The sequence below is a fragment of the Podarcis cretensis genome, assembly GCF_951804945.1.
Source record: "Podarcis cretensis genome assembly, chromosome: 9".
NCBI lineage: Eukaryota > Metazoa > Chordata > Lepidosauria > Squamata > Lacertidae > Podarcis > Podarcis cretensis.
Genome location: NC_137178.1, coordinates 75,859,434 through 75,879,253, shown reverse-complemented (window position 1 = coordinate 75,879,253; position 19,820 = coordinate 75,859,434). Strand labels below are relative to the sequence as shown.

Genomic DNA, 19,820 nt, shown 5'->3' with positions numbered 1-19,820 from the left:
CATATATCACTGAGACCTGAGTGGGTCAGCTGGATGGGTCTGACCTACTTGGTGCAGCACCAGGTCATACTGGAGAGCCAGGGCAGGAGCATCACCAATGTCCATAGGAGTTCCATTTCCTTCGCTATAAAATGTCTAGCATTATGCTGGTGGTCCTCAGGGCAATAGTTCATAGTCTAACATCCATATAGAGGCTGCTGTTGGGCCAGCTTGGGACTTAGTGGTTTCCATTACAACCATGTGGCTGTCTCAAATGTTCATCGGTCTAACACACCAAGCAGATCATACCTTCAATGTAATCTCTCCCCTGAATGATGCAAGTTGTGGTCCGACGGTACTGTACCTGTGGTTGTAGTCTGATCAATGTCTGGTGAAGTTTGGGTTGGTGGAGGTAATTCACATTAGAAGGGTGGTGTACCGGTTTGAATGGTCTGCCCCTGGAGCCTGATCAATTCCCGGATGCTCCGGGGGATTTTACAGCTGAGAAAGCTTGAACATCCTGTCAAAGCCCTGATCTCACTGTGGAATGGGGAGTTGAAATCAGGGCCAAGCCACTCACCCATGAGACAAGGTGAGATAAGGCCTCAGGCATCAAGAGCCACAAGAGAAGCAGATCCAGTCTCCAAGCAATGCATTGCCGCCTTCTGTTGCTGTGGTGGCAGCAATGACTGCGACACGCTGCCAGGAAGCCAGACATTCTGCTTCCTTGGCAGCCCCCTGCATGCCGCCTCCACAGTGGCCTCTCAGTGAATAGGAGGCACTAATGGCATTGATGGTCTCCTTGCACCCCTAGGGAGGAAATATTGGGATCTCCTGGGCTCTGCACATGCCAAGCGTGATTCACAAAAGCACCCTTGCCCATGATGGCCTTTGATTCCCACTGTTGGGTAAGGTTGATTAGATCCTCCTGCCCCCCGCGCTTGTTCCCGAAGTAGATCTTCACTCCCCACCCCTTGTTCCTGAAGTAGATCTTCACTCACCCCTTCTTCCCTGGTGGTGCGGTTCCATTTTGTGGTTCACCTCAGGTGCCAAAAATCTTGGGCCAGCCCTAGTTGAGATGGGTGGTTGGTATAATCACCCCTGAGTATCTGCTCTGGCGTTGTGGAGCACATTTGATTCCCTGGTGTTCTGAGGAGCTGTGGGCTATGAAGACACATGGCAGCACACACACAGAGCTGGCCCACAGCTGAGGTGGGATGCAGCAGCTGCATCAGGCAGCGGGAACGCAAGAGACAGCATCCTGCCCACCCCACCACTTCTGCCGCTGTGGAAGAAGCTCTGTTTTGGCACTGAATGTCCCTGTGCCCCTAGAGGTGGAGGGAGGTCAGTGCCAAAGCTCTCTGGAATGCCCCCCTCTGAGTATTGGCCGGGGGGGGGGGTCTGGACACCCTTGTGGATTTTGCCACCCCACCCCCCAATCTTGCAGTGAGGCATTCTAAGGTCTTTTCCTTGAGGGGAAGCCTTTGCAGAGCCTCACCCATTCCTATCACAAGGGTGGCAGCAGGACGTTTTGCTTTGAGCGCAAAAATGTATTGGGATTCCCTTGCTGGCAGAAGCCTTGCTTTGAAGTTGACCAAGCTCTGGTTAGTGTGCATAGCCATGCCTACCATGCAGCAGTGTGGACAGCTCAGAAGGCATGCTTCACAGCTTGCATTGCAGCCTCAAGTAGCTGACCAGCAGGGCTCTTTTGGGTGGTTCTGAGGCTACTGCTAAGCAGGAAGGACCACCGCAGCCATCAAATACCTGCTGTGATCAACTGAATGCACATTTTAAGGATAAAGTATAGGTGACTGTTTTTTAACAGACAGCTTCTAGCACTTGCCATGGAAATAATCCAGTCCAAATTTCAAATGGTTGGACAAATAATCTTGATTTTATAGATTATAGCATAGTTGAGACCGCATAGTACTAAAACCTGTTGAACCTCTCTTCCTTGCCCATATAAAGTTGACAGTGTTTGTGTAATTCAAATTCAGATTTTCACTTGGAAGTTACGGTGATATTTCAAAAGGCGATGTTTCAAAAGGTGATATTTCAAAAGCTTCATCCACTGCATCTTTTGCTCTGTATTTCTCATTCAGGCTCCAGCCTGATGACTTCTCCAGCTATGTTAAAGCTGCCACTGAACTGGGAAGCAAGAATTTGTGAATACTTACCTCTGCTGGTCCTTTTGTTTGCTGTTCCACTTGCAGAAAGGACTCCAGGTATGCTTTGAATTGATAACTGACAACCTACTTCCTCCATTGCTTGTGTGTTGAAAAGAATGATTAATTTTGCCCCATTACAGGTGAGCAAGATGTGCGAGATAGAACTGGTGGATAAATGGGGCAGGATGCACAGCAACTACAATCCTGCTCAGTTTGTAATATGGCTGATTCAGGATATTTGAGTTGTGTGATTGTATGAAACACACTGAATTTCAAAAATGTGGAATGCATCTATATACAATGAGTATTATTAAGCAACACCCCTTTGATAAAACCACCCATTTTTGCTGACTTGCGCCATACAGAAGTTGTTTATTTGAAATTTTCTGTCTTGGGTTCCATTAGAGGCTCATCTTCATTGCTGTGTTGGAGATGTTGAAAATGCTATGAACTAGGGACCTATGGACTTGCACCATCCCTGACCATTGGCTATGCTGGCCGGGGCTGATGGGAGCTGGAGTCAACAATGTCTAGAGTGTCAGGGTTCTCTCCCAAGAAGCAGGGCAAAGCAAGTAGGGAGGGCCTCCTACCTTAGAAATCCAAGACTGCAACATAATGCAGAAGGAAAGAAGTGAGCACAGGAGAACGCAGTTGCTACAGCTATAACAAATAATGAATAAGATCAAATTAATCTTATCCTAGAGTGGGATAATGTAGAGCAGGTTGATTTTAGTATTTTTGTTTTATTTTCTCCCTTAAATTTCAAGGCCTGGTTTCCAGGCACACAAGCTGAAATCCTCGCCTGCATTCTCATTTTTCAGTTTTACTTCCATGCAAATCTTTCCTGGTTGGATAGTGAGAGGCTGGCTGGGAGGGGCTTGCTCAGATGCAGCATAGGCAGATGACAGCAGTAGCTGCAGCAACAATCACTGAGCTAGTACCAGGCAGCATTTGCTGCAGTCAGCTGCCTGCCACTTTCTTCACATTCTGTAAGATTTCTCAGCGGCAAGCTTTGGGAGCTGCCTCTGCACAGGAGCTCATTTAAGGAGCAGCTGACTAGAGAATTTAGCTATGTCAGCAGGGCCTCTTTCCTTTGCATCTGGACCCCTTCTGGCATTTTGAGTTCTGCATTGTTGATTTTTGGAGCCGATCTTGCGCTTGTTCTTTCTTTCATTCACCTTCAAATCTTTGCTGCATCACAAGCTCTCATTATGCTGTACATCATACCACAGTCTGTTTCTTGCCTCTGCTAGGCAGTGGCAGCATGGATGGTGTTCTTGTGACGACCTCTGCTGATTCTATCAGTCCACTGCGGACAGGCATGCTGAGTAATCCTGCTGTAAATGGGCGAGGACACAGACACACGGAAAATTAACCATGGCTTTCTTCGAGACCACAACTATGTGACTGAAGGTAATGTAGATGCTGACATAATTTATCTTTTTGTTTTTGAATGCTAGTGCATTATAATCAAAACCTGTATTCGCTTGTTTGGGTAAGTTATATATAATGAAAGCAAAATTTTTATGTTTAGCAGATGAAGAAGCCAAATCTCTCTGGTCTTGCTAAAATGCAAGGAAATTTGCCAGGTTCCTGTAAAAATCTGAAGTAAATGGAGCACTTGGATTAGCTTGTTGAGAGGAATGTGAGCAGCTGGAACTGCATGCCTAGGAGATAACTTGAGAGATCAATTAATATGATAGGCTGAGCTTCCATACATCTTTGGAAATATGCATTCTTTACCTTGCACCAGATCTCTTTTAAGTGAGCCCTTCCTTTTGAGTCTCTTCTGACTTTCTGTCTGGAATGTTATGTAAAAAGCTTGTTCCTGTAAATGTCATGGATGCTAAAATATTTATAGTGAACAAATATATTTTACAGGCAAGCAGGGCTTTTATCCATAACAGTGTATAGCTGCATAGCATAATACTGGAAATATGGTTTTAAAAACATCGGTCATGACTGAGCAACATGCCTATCAGTCACTGTGTGATCAGGTTGTGAACTTCCCAAGCATGTCGTTGTCGTTGTGTGTTGCATGTAGCCTGTTTCTGTAGCATCTTCCGTGTGGTATTTTCTCAGCTAGGATGGCAGCTTACATAAATTTAATCAACTGGGCCATGCTCGATTATTGATGATCTGCATTTTTCTAGAAGTATAAAGCAGCTTTATTACTGGAACTACAGAGACAATTTTGGGAGAAACCCCCATCGCTTGCCTGAACTTAAGGAGCAATATAAAAATTAAGTCAAAACAGCCATTTCTACAAGCATTGACTCCAAGGCCTTCTGCTTTTATGTTCTGAATTGTTGTTTGAAGTCTTGCATCTGTGCGCTTTTTGTCCTACGCATGTCAATTTTTGTTTTATATTAAATATTATTTACACATATTTTGCAATCAGGTGGTAAGGTCGTTTTTATTAGGTATGAAGGATGGCAAAAAATGTGCAATGTGACAACTGTGGTGTGCTCACTTTAGCCATGTAGGCTTGTACATGTGGACAGCTGTAGGTTAAATAGAAATTGAATTCTTCAAGGATCCAGAGCAGTATTTGGTGTCCTCAGTAATTACCACTGGAGAAAATAATTTGCTGAGTTATATCTTTATATATTTATATATTAAAAATATCTCAGGCCCAGAAATTGGGTATTGTTATAGCTCTTTTTCATTTTGCAGAGCATACTGCTGATTCATGCTTTCATGGTGGCTAATACTTGAGTTGCATTTATTTTTAAAGTTTAGTCACTTTCCTGCTAGAGTAGCCTTGAAGGAGAATGTAGAGCTGCCTTTCCCCACCATACCGTTCATAGAAATATTACTACAAATTAACTGTTATTTTCTCATGGCAAAACAGGTTCGAAGTGTCGTATTTTTCATTACTTCCTATTTTATTTTAACACCAGGGGTGTTCATGCAAAATACCCTTCATGTGATAAAAGAGGGGATGGGGATGGTACCCAGCGGCCGCATCCCCCCCACTGCTGACGCACTCGCACACCATGTGACCATGTGTCAGGTGGCTTTACAACATGCACATATAGAAATCTTCCATGTGGAGGTGATCCTGGCCCAAGCGATTATTATTATTATTATTATTAATATTATTACCTCGCCCATCTGGTTGGGTTTCCCCAGCCACTCTGGGTGGCTTACATCATATGCAAAATATTAGTATATATATGTAGAATCTCTTCACACACATGCCACAATTGTGTGTTTGGATGGGGGATCTGAGCACCTTTAAATTGATGGCTGAAAGAAAAGTTAATTTGGGAATAATTTACGTGTCTCAAATTTTCTTCCTTTCATTTTGTGACCTCCACCTACTGTTTGGCTTGTTTGCCCCTTAAAGAGAACCTTAAATCTTCCTGAAATAAATAAATCGTGGTTCACATAAGTATTCTGTATGGAAAAGGAGGAAAAATAATGGAGGGCATCCACCATCAGACATCAGTGTTTGGCATCTCTGTTACCTCTTAGTTCTATCTGGAGCTGTAGATGAAAAGTGTACCTAGGTTATGAATATAGAGCAGCTGACTTAATTGGACTCTTAGGGCCAGTCTTGCCACAGGAGTGCTTTGGGAATTATTCCTGTTGAGACAAAACATGGAAAATGTTGCATCAGAAACTAAAGCATTGGGGTCGGGGGGGGGGGCTTTCCTGGGGGGAAAAACATAGATTCCTGCAGACTTTTCTTATTAGAATATTTCTCAAATTTTAGGAATTAATGCTATGTCCAAACTTACTAGGGATTATTTTATTTATTTGATGTACTGCTCTTTGTTCAGAAATAATACTCTGAGAGGTCTAGCAAAGAAGTTTGAAGCACTATCAAAGAAAAATAAATATGATAAAATAAAACATTATAATTCAGTAAATAGCAATGCAGATTGAAAAATAACATATAATGGCTCTAAAGTCTGGGCAATTAAGAAGTTATGCACCTAGTGCCAAAAGAATATCAGACAATGGTGCCATGTACAGCCAAAGCACTGGGAAAGGGGATAATTGTAGATAATTGTCAGAGCTGCCTCTAGGTCCCAGCTCACAGAGGACCAACGCTAGGCTGTAGTTATGTACAAAAGTCTTTATTGAGGTTCAGTTTCCATTTCAAAGCCGTAGCGCACAGCTCTACGTCTTAAAGCCTAGACCGGCGAAGTACCGTCTGAGTCTCCTCCCCTATGACACCAGTTTAAGATCCTAGCCCGGCTCCACCTTTTACGCTGCTCTCTCCTCCTCTGGGTCCTCCTGCCCGCTGGGGCATTGCCCTTTCTGGACTCTTCCGACGCTGAGTCGCTTAGCTCCTCCCCCTGCCTCCGGCGGGCTTTAGGACCCGGTTCCCAATCCTCATTCTCTGCTGTCCCGCGCTCCTGTACATTTGAACTTGCCTCTCGCACCAACCCAGTGACCTTCCTCCTGACCGTTACACTACTTCTGTCACTGCTTCCCTCTTCCAGTACACTGGCCGGATCTGACCTCCCCTCCGTTGTCTGACTCTCCGATGGAGGTGTGGTCAGCCCTGCCTTATCTTCTCTCCCTGGTGGGGAATGCACTGGCCCTGATCCTTGGGACTCTTCCCCCCCACTCTGCTCTGGTGGGGAAGCTGGTCCTGATTTCCAACTACTGCTCTGGGAGTCCCTGCTGTCCCCTTGCTCCTGGGACGTTCCCCTTGGGAACCCCCTACCCCTGGCCACTGGCGCCCCCTTCTGTGAATCTTCCGATTCGCTGGAGAGACTCATGGAATCCCTCGGTTCACTGTCCTCTTCTCCTATGCTCCCCTCGGATTCCTCCTCCTCGCTCTCCATCTCCTCTCCTCCCTGTGCCTCTGCTCCTGAACCCCTGACAATAATGATTGAGGATATTTATGGAAACTTATTTCCCTGTAATTATGTACCTAACGTATCCACTGAAGCCAAATGTGGGAATTTTTAAAAATGCTGAGTGATAAATGCCAACTTCACTCTAGATAACAGTGCCAGTTCCTTTTTTTTTTTTTTTGCAAAAAAATTATTAGTTTTTACAATATCAATGACAAACAAAAACATAAAACAAACAAAACATAACAGACATAAATCATAACCTTGTTGAAAATAACAGTTATTTACTTTGTAAAACGACTTCCTCGTTTCCCCTTAGTTGAATTTCATTGCATATCCTTATAACGGTTTTCCAAACTGGTTGAAGCCAGTTCCAAAGCAGTGTTCCTCAACTTTTTCAAACAAGATGGCCCTGGTTTTCTTCACAAGGGTCTACTGAAAGAACTGGAATGCATTGGAAATTTCCTCAGCAGGCCTCAAACTACAATGGATTAACAAAAGGTGGGGTGCTGCATATTAGTGTAGGTTAAGCAATGAAAAAATATCTGCCATCTAGGATTTGATTGTCATTTGCGGATGAGTCACAACTTCAGCAATAGTTTGGTGAAACTGATTATTTAGATAGCGTTGCCACATTAAAAAAAAATTAAACAAAAATCGCCCTACTTGCCATACATCTGGGTTTTCCTGGACATTTTGCAGATTCAGCAAAAATCTGCCCGAATGCTATTTCGCAGCCTGATTCCCAGATTTATGGCTGCCCTAAATTTAGATCCATTCCAATTTGGCTTTTACTCTGATTTTTGTTACCCCAGTGGACCATTGTTGCCCTAGTAGATCACCTGACCAGGCAATAAGCAAAGGAGATTGAATCCCTGTTGAGTGTCTGTTGTATCAACAGAATTCAGTATCACAACATAATATCCTTCTGGCTAGGATGGGACTTGAGGGAAGGCACGACTTTGTTTTGTTGCTACCAAGTGGTGTTCAAGGTAGCTAGCAGCAGTAATACAAAGAAAAATACAAAATAAAATGAATCAAATCATGAAAACAAGGCAGGTTAATCACATCAATAAAATCAGTCAAACCGGTACAGACAGCAGCCAAACCAATGGCAGCATGATTCCAACAAATAAAAAAGAGACTGTGAAGGCCTCCCAAAGAACCTCTCCAAAACTGAGTGAATGGGTGATAAAAATGGCAAATGCAGCTCAGTGTAAGCAGGTGTAAAGTGATGCATGCTGGCACAAAAAAAATCTTAATTTCACATACATTCTCAGGCCAGGCCAGATCAGGTACGAGACCTTTGGGTCATAGCTTGATGAAGATGTAGACCCCGTGTGCAGCAGCTGTGATAAGGACAGATCATTAGGAAAGGAATGGGAAATATGTCTGTCAATACCATGGCATTTAACAAATCTATGGTGTGACTGCATTTGGAATACATGCAGGTCCCTCTAGGTGAACCTAATCTGTTCATGAGAAACAGTTCATAAGGTGAGTGTTTGCATAGTGAGCTGACAATTTCCATTCTTAATTGGGAAAATCCCAGTGCATTCCCAAACCCAGAATGGTTAACCCCCAAATGATTAAAAAAAGAGATTCTCCTCTCCTTTCATTTTATTTTCACCGACCACAGTTCCGTAGATTGCATTCAGTCAGGGTGCTGAACAACTTCTTGCTGATCTGTATACATACAGGTCCTGCTGTTCGGATATTTGAATCAGACATTCATTTAGTGACCTCAGAGTAAAGATCCGTCACGTGCAGATAATTGAAAGTTCATATAACGAGTGTTTGCATAGCTGGACCTGCATGTAATATGTATGGTTCACATCACCTCACATCAAAAAGGATAGGGCAGAGTTGAAAAAGGTTCAGAAAAGGGCAACCCAAATGATCAAGGAATGGAAGAAAGGTTGCAGCATTTGGGACGTTTTAGTTTGGAGAATAGGCAAGTAAGAGGTGACATGATAGAAGTTTATAAAATTATGTGTGGCATAGAGAAAGTGGATAGAGAAAAATTGGTTGACTTTGAACGAGGATTGGACACTGGGGTGTGCTGATGTCATGAGAGCCCGCCCCGGGGTGTGCTGACATTGTGCAACATGCTCAATAGCGGGGGTAAGGTGGCGCGTGTGATCCACTCAAACCAGATACAATATCAGGATAATTCCTAGTGTTGGGGCAGAGTAGTGTGCTTATGCAGGCCTACCATATTACTGGAGTTTCCAAGGTTCAGATAACAAGTACTGAATATACCCGAGTATAAGCCCACGCGAATATAAGCCGAGGCACCTAATTTAAGCACAAAAAACTGGGAAAACTTATTGACTTGAGTATAAGCTGGTTCACCACACCACAAACCTGGTGGTGGTGGCAGCAGCGGAGGAAGAACAAGCAGCCTGAAAGGGCTGCTTTTGGGCTGCTCATTCCTCCGCCACCGACAGCGGCAAAGGCACTCGTCCCTCCACTCAGGCCACTCATCCCTCCGCCGCCACCGCCGCCCGCCTCACTCAAGTATAAGCCGAGGGGTGCTGAAAAAGTCAGCTTATACTCGAGTATATACTGAACATACTGTGTTGAGTACGTGATGTTAAGCACTTTTTTCTAGGAAAAAAGGTGCCAGTATTCGCCATGATCCTCTCCACCCCCCTTCTCTCTCTCTCTCTCTCTCTCTCTCTTTCTCTCTCTCTCTCTCCCGCCCCTCCCACTTTGCATGCCCCTCCCCCTTCCTCAACCTTCCCCCTACCTTGCTCCATCTGCTGTTCACACCCACCCAGCATTCTGCCCTTCCCTTTTTCCTTCTCCCTTCCCCTCCTTCCAGTCACCAGCCACACTGCCCATGCTCACCTCTATGGTTTGCCCCAGCCAAAGAATGGAAGGTGGTGGCACTAGCAGCACAAGATTTAGCGGGGGGGGGGGAGGTGCCAGTACGGTATACCATTGAGCACCGCCAGGGGAAAAAAGCCCTTAAGATCTTGCTGCTATCTTTCATTTCTTGCTAATAGTCAGGGATTATCCGTTGTTGTTTCCTGAATGACTGAAAATCCCTTTAGAAAATGCCACCTTTCAACTAGTGGAAGGGTTTGCAGTGTGAATTAAAAGACAGAGAGTGCGGCATTTTAGAACTTGGTTTTATCTGGATTGGAAGCAGTCGGAGTTTGGCTAAGGATCCCACGCACAATTGGGGAATCTGATGCAATTTTGCATCTGCTTTTAGAATGCATTTGCTTCCACTCTGGTGTGCTCAGCTATGGCCCTGCAATTACGAAGACTGAGGCAGCCTCTTCAAGTGCTGAATGCTGGGGGGGGGGGGGGTTGAATCTTGTGGTGGATGCTGGGGCTCCATTCCTCCTGGGGCCCCTTGCCATTTCCCTCTGTTGGACGACAGTCATGGGTGTGCCACACAACCTGCCTGTGTCCCTAAGTTAACTTGCTGATCTCATGTGTGGTGAAATTGAAATTATATTATAAAACAGCCTCGGTCCAGTATATCTGAAGGAGCGTCTCCACCCCCATTGTTCTGCCCGGACACTGAGGTCCAGCTCCGAGGGCCTTCTGGCGGTTCCATCACTGCGAGAGGCCAAGTTACAGGGAACCAGGCAGAGGGCCTTGTCGGTAGTGGCGCCCGCCCTGTGGAACGCCCTCCCATCAGATGTCAAAGCGATAAACATCTACCTGACATTCAGAAGACATCTGAAGGCAGCCCTGTTCAGGGAAGTTTTTAATATGTGACATTTTAGTGTATTTTTCATCTTTGTTGGAAGCCGCCCAGAGTGGCTGGGGAAACCCAGCCAGATAGGTGGGGTACAAATAATAAATTATTATTATTATTATTATTATTATTATTATTATTATTATTATTCAACTGTCAGATTGATCTGCCTCTGTATTTAAAACTGGGAGGTGTTCCATCTTGTCCTTTGTTTTAGGCAGCAAAATGTCTTGGCTCAGCCCTGGCTCTGCTCGTTATTTGTAAGCAGAACAATCTCCAAATCTCTCACTATAAAATGAGACCTTATAGCATCAACCTAGACAGGTGGTGGCTCAAGAAAGTGTGAAGCATTGAACTATATTGTTGAAATCACACCAGTTGCTACATCTGAAGGGTGAGGTCATTATCTTGTATAAAATGCTAATCTCTTTGTAATTGAAACTGGCAGATCAAAAGCATTGAATAATGCAAAACGAAAGAACACACAGTTCATGCAGAACACTTCCTGTTGCTCCACTGCAGGGGATTTTTATCATCACCTACATCATTCTGAAAGGGAACACTTATGTTTTGTATCATAGTCATCTAGAATATTTTTCTTTGATAACCGGGTCTCCTTCAGAATGGATAAAGAAATTAGAGGAAGGACAGACAAGTTGTCAGTTCAGTCTATGACTGTGAAATATGGTTGAATAATACTGAATATTTTATGGTAGAAAAATTAGAAATGACTGTCTTTTATTAAACTCATAAAAAGAAAATCCATCACTACTGGGTGTATCACATAACATATTCCACGTCTCATCTTTCAAAAAAATGAAAATGAAAAAGGCAATTCACATACTATAAGTTATCAACGTACAAGGAACATAGCTGTCAATGTTTTCCCTTTTTTAAGGGAAATTCCCTTATTCCGAATAGGATTCCTCACAAGAAAAGGGAAAAGTTGACCGCTATGACAAGGAACATCCTTCCTTAATGCCTGAGTGAGAGAAATAAGGTTGGTGTGTAAAATCAAGCTGGTGAGGCTGGGGAAGAAATTTGATTCAGTTGAGAGTTAAATTAAGCTGAATTTGTCAAATTTGCAGTTTCCAAAACAACATGAGAAGTGAAACATAGCCGTTTTTGCACTTACAGTACCTGAATTTTGCAGTGCAGTTTTCCAACCAACCAGTATTTACAAAAAATCACAAATTAGGTAAACGTGTACATAAATTTGAATATATTAGTGTAAACAAGGTACAAAATGCATTATAAAGGTAGAAAAGTAGAAAACACTTGCAAAAATGTGTACATTAGTCAAAACTGCATTACAAAAATGTGTTCTTAAGAGAAATTCACTCTAAAATGCTGAGGCATTTCATTAGGATTTTAAAAAATTAATAAATGGCTACAGAAATAAGAAAAACTGAATTTAAGATTTGAAAAATGGGCAACAGAAATTGAGAACAGAAATTGACATCCTTCTATCCCTGTCTGGTAGTAATCCCAATTTAATTCATTGGGACTTACTTCTGAGTAGGCATGCAACTGTAGATGGTTTTTGAAAGGCCATTAGCCACTGCATTTTATTTGTGTTTAAAATTCCGTAAGATTCTTTGCCCAGAAAGACTAACAGAGCTATCCATCTGAAACGTCATTAACTTTGAAAGGAAGGCAACTGATTTGTAAATGAATAGTAGAGAGATATATGTGTATTGTACAATATATGTAAAAAATATGTTTATTTCCTCATTAGCAACGAACTGGAAGAAAGACTTGTACAAAATATACCAGTTGAAGTGAAACAGAAAATACTGGATGAAAGTGCAATTAATTAATTAAATTTCTATACTGTTCTTCATCTGAAGAACATGGCATGGTTAACAATATAAAGACATCTACAGGTGATACCTAACACCATGTAAGCTAGCGATGATACATCCAGGAACTTCACCTAGGTGCTGGGGAGGCTGCACCGCCAAGGGCACATAACTCCACATATGGTGGGAGTGCTCCAAAATTCAGTCCTTCAGGATATCAGTTTTACAATACAGTAGATCTGCAAAATAACAAAACAGGTAATCGAAGCAACTCCAGAACTGGCTCTACTAAATATCTCCCAAGACAATAACACACAGTCACATGACAAAGAACTCATTAGTTGGCTCCTGTGCTCTTTGGCAAAACATGCAGCAAATAAAAGTGTGGAAATATAGGCTTTAAATCCTTAAAAAGTGCCCCTTTCAGTTAATTCCAAAGTATTCCACATTAAAATCTCCTTCCAAATTTCCTTCTTCCCCTACCATAGAAGAAGACCACACATTTGGTAAGTTATAAAATGGTTTACTTACAAACTCCCCAAAGATCATATTCACGTACTTTTCCATACAGCAGTAAGCAAAGTTCTGCAGGCAGGAAAATGTAGCTTGGTTGCAAGATGGTAAAAGTCCCTATACTATTGGTATCTGAAAACACTACTTTCAGATTCCATTCTTGTCTGAAGCAAAAGTGACTAGTTGAAGTCATCTCTCCCTTTAGCCTGCCTGCTACATTTTTCACCACAGGAAGTTTCTGAATTGTGTTCAAGGGCAGTGCATTACAATACTCCAATCTGGATGTCACCAGAGTATGGAGCACATTGACCAAGTAATCGTCTAAGGGGCAATGGAGGCAGCAAACCAACCAGAGATGGAAATAGGCACTCCGGATACATTACCACTTGTTGCAAATAATCTGAAAACATATATTTTGTTTTTCTACTACACGGTTGCAACTCCTGGACCTACTCCCAAACTTCATACATTGTCCAGGTCTTCTGCAGACAGCCTTCATGCACACAAACTGTAGGCTGTGTCTGTGTAATCTGAGTAGAAGTGTGCACAGGCACCGTGAAGGAGCTCTGAACAATGGGTGGTGAATAATCATGCTTCATCTTCCACATATTGAAGATTGCCACTGTTAAGTTGTGGGTGAACATATCAGACGACACAGCGATTCTTCAAACAGCTCTTGTTTATTCAGAGACCAGAACAGAACTGAGCTGAAGGGCTCCTCAGTCAGCCTGCTTATATAGAGCTCCAGTATAATGTTACTGTAGCAACTTTCTAAAACTATCCAATCACTGAATGTCACTTTCAATCCTTCATTTGCATAACTATCTACAGTATCCCCCTGCTGGCCCAGGGTGAGAACTTCAGTACATAACAGCCACATTGTAGTCATCTGCACAGGATTAGTAAAAACTCTGTGTAAGACAACCGAGTGCATAATTGATACCTAAGGCTCAATACACCCATGTGTCTATGCCACCCTAACTGGTTCGCACCTCAGTATGCAAACTGCCCTCACTGAAGAATATTAATGTTTGAGGTGATTTGAAAGTTGCCTCTGTTATTTGAGCTTCTAAATGACATAGCATCACACCTTGTGATTCAGTTGCCAGCATATTGCCAGAAACTATCAGTACTGTATTATTTCTAGAAATGCTTGAGAGGTACATGCAAACATGCGAGAGATAAACAAAAATGTGTGTAACAATAGGAATTATCAGACGTTGTTGCTTGAGGACAGCTTCTAGCTGTCTTGTATCATTTTATTTTTTTTACAGCACGGGTGGGAAACATTTTTCAATCTGAGGGGTGCATGCTCAGGGGGTGGGGGTGGTAAGAGGTAGGCAGGGGCAAAAGCCAGGGGATCAATGGATGTACAGCAGGCAACATTTCACCCATGCAAAAGTCAGAGGGTCACACCCACCCACTGTTCCCCATCTTTGTGCAGGCAAGGAAGAGATATTCAAAGACACAGTCCAAATGGGGGGGGGGATCTAAGGAGGGTGTGGAGCAGGACTGGCGAAGGGTGTGGCCGAGAAAGGCCTGGAGGGTTGAATTCAGCCCCCTGACTGAGGCTCCCCACCCCTAATTTGCAGGCTTAAATGTAGCATATGAGTTACCACATTTTTCGCCCTATAGGACGCACTTTCCCCCCTCCAAAAATGAAGGGGAAATATGTGTGCGTCCTATGGGGTGAATGCAGGCTTTCGCTGAAGCCTGGAGAGCGAGAGGGGTCGGTTGCTTGCGGATAGCAGCCTGCATCTCGAAGCCTGGGGCGCGCTGTGCAGCACACCCCGGGCTTCGGTTCCCCGACCTGGTTTGGAGGCTGGCGGCCGGGAGAAGCGTGCTTCTCCCCGCTGCCAGCCCCACAAGCTCGGGGGACAGCGGGGAGGCGCAGCGCCGCCTTCCTGCTGTTCCCCGACCTGGTTTGGGCTTTAGGCAGATATCCACAAGGCGTGGGAGCCCAGCGGGAAGTCGCGCCGGTCTCCCAAGGCTTGCGGAGAGCTGCCTGTTCTGGGGGCTGGGGTCGGGGGAAGCTCGGGCTTCCCCCGCCCCAGCCCCGCGACTGGGGGGAAAATAATTTTTTTCCCTTTATTTCCCCCCTCCAAAACTAGGTGCGTCCTATGGGCCGGTGCGCCCTGTGTTGAAAATGTTGATATAAAACAGAGGATGTTGATTACAAGAGCTGAACATTCTCATTGGGATCATGGAGAAAATCACTTTGGACTTCTGATGGAATAATTTCTAGTGCAATACACAAGGCATTTTAGATTAATTTGTACTTGGACTGTTACAGGGGAAATTATAATTGGAAGATTTCCCATAGACCTAAGTGCACTTTTGCATGATCTTTGAAGACTTTCAGAAGCAACACTTCAACCATTTATTTTGTTGAGGTCGGAACTGACAAAATTGTGGGAGAGGGCTTGGAATACATCAATTAGTTGGCAGAGCAATCCTACCAGGCGGTTGCGAGAGCCCCAGCATCAGACGATGCAAACCCTTGCCAGGCGCAAGGTGGAAGAAAAGGTGGAATGGCATTTCCCCTTATTTTATTTCTTTCTGGGGTCAGATCATACCACACACTTAAAGCACACAACTTCTGCCAAAGAATCTTGGGAATTGTAGTTCTCCCCCACAGAGCTACAATTCAGTATCCTTAACAAACTACAGTCCCCAGGATTAAATTGGGGGCGGGGGGAGTCATGTATTATCAATGTGTATTACATGTGCTTTAAATGTTTAGCGTGGAACTGCCCTGTTGTTGTTTTCTTTAGGAATGTCTCTCTCCCCTGGTTTCCAAAATATATATGCCATATCCTGGGCTTGTGTATATTTGCCCCGGTTTTGAGAGTGTGCTGGGTTGAGTGGGGGGTTTTTGGATCCTTCAGATTCAAACCTTCCCCCTAATACGCTTCCTGAGACGCTCAGCTTTTGTTTTTATTGATGTCAGAGCTCTGGTGTTAGTGAGGCAAGGGCCACTGAGGTTTCTGAGGCAGTGGGGAGAGACCCTACACAGTCAGATCACACTCTCAGAGAGGCAGGTCTTGAGCATTCAATGACCCCTGGGACACTCTTCCAGGGACCATAGGAATGCGGTCTATAAAATATTAAATAATCAAGGCAAGCTCATGAGTTGTCTCATCCTCTTTTAAAGCCAGGGGCCACCACATCCTGTGGCAGTGAATTTTATGTAATGTATAATTGACTTACAAGATCCAATGCCGTAGCCACAGGATGTGCTGATAGCCTCTAAGTTAGAAGACTTGAAAGGGAGATGATTAAAGAGGCATGTCATTTGCAGTGGTGTTAAAAGGCTGATCAGCACATGCTAGAAACAGAGAACAGGGCAGGGCATTTGTTTCCCCGCCCTTTTGTGTAGGCAGCTCTCTTGGAAAGAAGAAGAAGAAGAAGAGTTTGGATTTGATATCCCGCCTTTCACTCCCCTTCAGGAGTCTCAAAGCGGCTAACAATCTCCTTTCCCTTCCTCCCCCACAACAAACACTCTGTGAGGTGAGTGGGGCTGAGAGACTTCAAAGAAGTGTGACTGGCCCAAGGTCACCCAGCAGCTGCATGTGGAGGAGCGGGGACTCGAACCCGGTTCCCCAGATTACAAGACTACCACTCTTAACCACTACACCACACTGGCTCTAGTGGCGCCTCTGTCTGATCCACCAGAACTCTTTTGATGTAACAACCACACATTTAAAGGCCTCAAGTAGAACCTGGGACCAGAAAACTTGGGTTTTATCTCCTTAGAGCAAGCATGGCCAAATCTGGCCCTCCAGATGTTTTGGGACTACAATTCCCATCATCCCTGACCACTGGTCCTGTTAGCTAGGGATGATGGGAGTTGTAGTCCCAAAACATCTGGAAGTCCTAGTTTGGCCATGCTTGCCTTAGCGTATGCCCTGCACCTCCTCATTACAAGAGAGTCAGTATCAAAAACAAGTAAGTCATGCTAGCAAACATGGCACATTAATGGGTCAAATCTGCTTTCTGAAAAGGCAAGTCACAACTGAGGTTCATGTAGAAGTGTGAGGATTAAGCTGGTCATATTTGTTCTTTGTTCTTAGAAAACCATATATATACATGAGGATATATATATATCCTCATCAAAAGATTTTACTGGAAGAGTTCATCCCATAAGAAATATTTTAGGGAAGGGGAAGGCACAAAATGCCATTTTCCTTATTGCAAACAGTTTTCCCCAACACATCCTTTGCAAACACATGTTACAAGCTCAATTCATTAAAATAATGGTGTTTGCAAATATTTTGCCTAAATATTGTTCAAAAAAAGAGCAGTGCATATGAAGTTAAGGGCTCTTCATTGTTGTTTCTAATGAAGATGGGGCTAGAGAATTTTGTTTGTTTTCTTTTTCTGCACATGTAACCTGACAGGTGCTGAACTGGCAGCACTGGAAATTGAAGTCCTCTATTTCTCCACAGGACTGGCATAGCATGGGCGGCGGCAGCCATGCAACCTTCCCCACACTGCCATGCCAATGTGTCTGAACCCTCTTCTGAAGAGAGCACCTCTGGAGGTGAGTGGGAAGGTCAGTCTCTATGTCTGTCCAGTCAGTGGCCTGCATGCCAGTGACTTATGAAGCTGCCCAATGTGTTAGTATTCCGTGGACACTTATCCACTTGGATGAGAGGAGGGCTGGCCCTCCCGTGAGGCAAGGTGAGGTGACCACCTCGGGCGGCAGGATCCACTGAGGCAGCCTCCGAGGAATGCATCACAAGTAGAAAATCTTTATTCCCTGTTTGCTCCCAATGTAGAGCTTCGCTCCTCCCTTCTTCCCTGGCAGGGGGAGGGCGCCATTTTGTGATTCGCCTCAAATGCCAAAATGTCTTGGGCTGGCCCTGGATGAGAACACCACCTGTACTCTGTGAGCAGCGTAATGGGCTTGGCTTATGGTGACAGTATAGTCAAAGCCTTTTGCTGCTGGGCTATAAATGGTGGGGGAAGAACGATATTAATTGACACTTATTGCATGGGCTGCACAAGAGTTGGCACTCACTCTCTGAGTGCAGTTTGCTTGCAGCTAGCCTGGGTTTTTGTCTCCTCACTGTCTTGCATTATAGCTGCCAGTAAGTGATGTCGGGCAAATTCCAGATTCCATTATTGTGCATTTATGCTCAATAGTGCTAACCAAGCATCTCTTCTGAGGAAGAACCTGTGGGTTTGCATAAATCCTCAAGGCTGGATCACTGCAATGTGCCCAAGTGGAGCTACCCTGGAGGTTCGTCTAGAGGGTGTAGTGAGTGCAGAACATGGTGCCTAGGTTACCTGGAAGGGGGAACAAACTACTCAGTGGCGTAGGAAGGGGGTGCGGTGGGTGTGGGCTGCCCCGGGTGTCATCACTGAGGGGGTGACAAAATGGCAAAAAAAAGTGTTTTGGGGAAAATAACTCCCGCCCCCCCGCCCCCCTCCTATACCACTGCAGGAGCCCACTCCCCTCAAGTAATTTCCAGAAGCATTGCTGCCTCCAACTTTGCAGGCAGAGCACAGCCTTTATGGCTAGTAGCCTTCGACAGCCTTCTCCCCCATGAATCTGCCTAATCCAGAGGCATAGCTAGGTGAGGCAGGGGGCACTGGGTGCCACACCGTGGCAGCACGGGGCTTGCATCTGCCCACCGCCTCAGCCACCCTACAGCTGAGGGGGAGGTTGTGGAGAGGCTCCACGCAGCCCTGCTTTGGCTTGCCCCGCCCCATGGGTGGCTCGCTCCACCCCCGGCTGCAGGGTGGGCGCTCTGCCCTAGGCACCCGCACAGCTAGCTACGCTGCTGAAACTACTCCCAGCATACAGCATCTTACTTGGGGACTTACACTGGCTACCAATATGCTACTGGGTCAGGTCAGGTTTAAGCTATTGGTACTATCCCATTAAGTCCTATTCAGCTCAGGACCAGGTTACATGAGGGGGCATCTTGGAAACTCCTTTTGCTTTGCACAAATCACTTTGTCCAGGGTACGTTTTTGTTACTTAAGCATGGGCAGCATACATGGTGCCTACCAGGGTGTTTTGGACTGCAGCTCCCATCCACCCTAGCTAGCCAATAGTCAGGACTGATGAGAGTTTTAGTCCACAGCAGCACTACAGCACTTTCCCCTTTCATAAAAGATAGCCGTAGGTGTGCCGTCTTTCGTGGGTGTAGGTCACTGTTCCAAGGCTGGCCTGTGAGGGAGCTAAGGCAGTCCAACAAGGAGATATGACTTAAACAACTTGGAATCCCTTGTTTTTGTAGGCAAGGAAGATACCCACCCTGAATTCTGATGGTACAGCCTGTAGTAAGTTCCTTTCAAGTTTCCGTTAGGCTCCCTGTGTCCACTGAGTGTTGCACAGACTGAAAGTCGTCTTCTAGGTTTTGGCTGCTTTCATGTATTGTGTTATGCACCATGTTTCCCTTCCTTATTCTAAGTGTGTGCAGTCTTCAGATTATGGCAAGTAACTCAGCATTAATGTAATCTATTATACTGAGCAATAATAGTGGCTGCAAAGTGGCAATATACCAAGTGCATAATGATTGCTTTGTAGATCCTGCATACTTCCGTAAGGGCTCAATAAATCTTAGCAGACACGACTGATGCAAAAACAAAGCACACAAAAAAGAGTTCAGCTAATACCAGCATTTAGCATTTGCTGCTTTGATATCTCTTGCATTAGAGATCTACCCAGGAGTCTTGGAAATTAATCATGTTGTGTAAAGAAGCCATCACACTCTTGACATAGATTCTGTAGTGATGAACATCTGTAATGCAGGAAGTATGGGTATTATTAGTTTATTTGGGTGGTTGAAGAGCTCTGATAAATCTGTGA

The 19,820-nt window shown here is 44.6% G+C and overlaps 1 protein-coding gene across 4 annotated transcripts in view; it reads left to right on the top strand.

Annotated features, from left to right (window-relative positions):
* The window catches only part of PPP2R2C (protein phosphatase 2 regulatory subunit Bgamma), a 46,278-nt gene that overhangs the window by 2,569 nt on the left and 23,889 nt on the right, over nucleotides 1-19,820 (top strand). The window contains exons 3-4 of one of the 4 annotated variants that reach the window (XM_079991678.1): nucleotides 2,082-2,204; nucleotides 3,401-3,560. In XM_079991678.1, the coding sequence (XP_079847804.1) occupies nucleotides 3,491-3,560 (70 nt within the window). In that variant the 5' untranslated portion in view covers nucleotides 2,082-2,204; nucleotides 3,401-3,490. Of the gene's footprint in view, nucleotides 1-2,081; nucleotides 2,205-2,485; nucleotides 3,561-17,445; nucleotides 17,553-19,820 lie in introns of those variants that run through there. The other 3 variants (XM_079991680.1, XM_079991677.1, XM_079991679.1) reach the window with 3 other exon arrangements.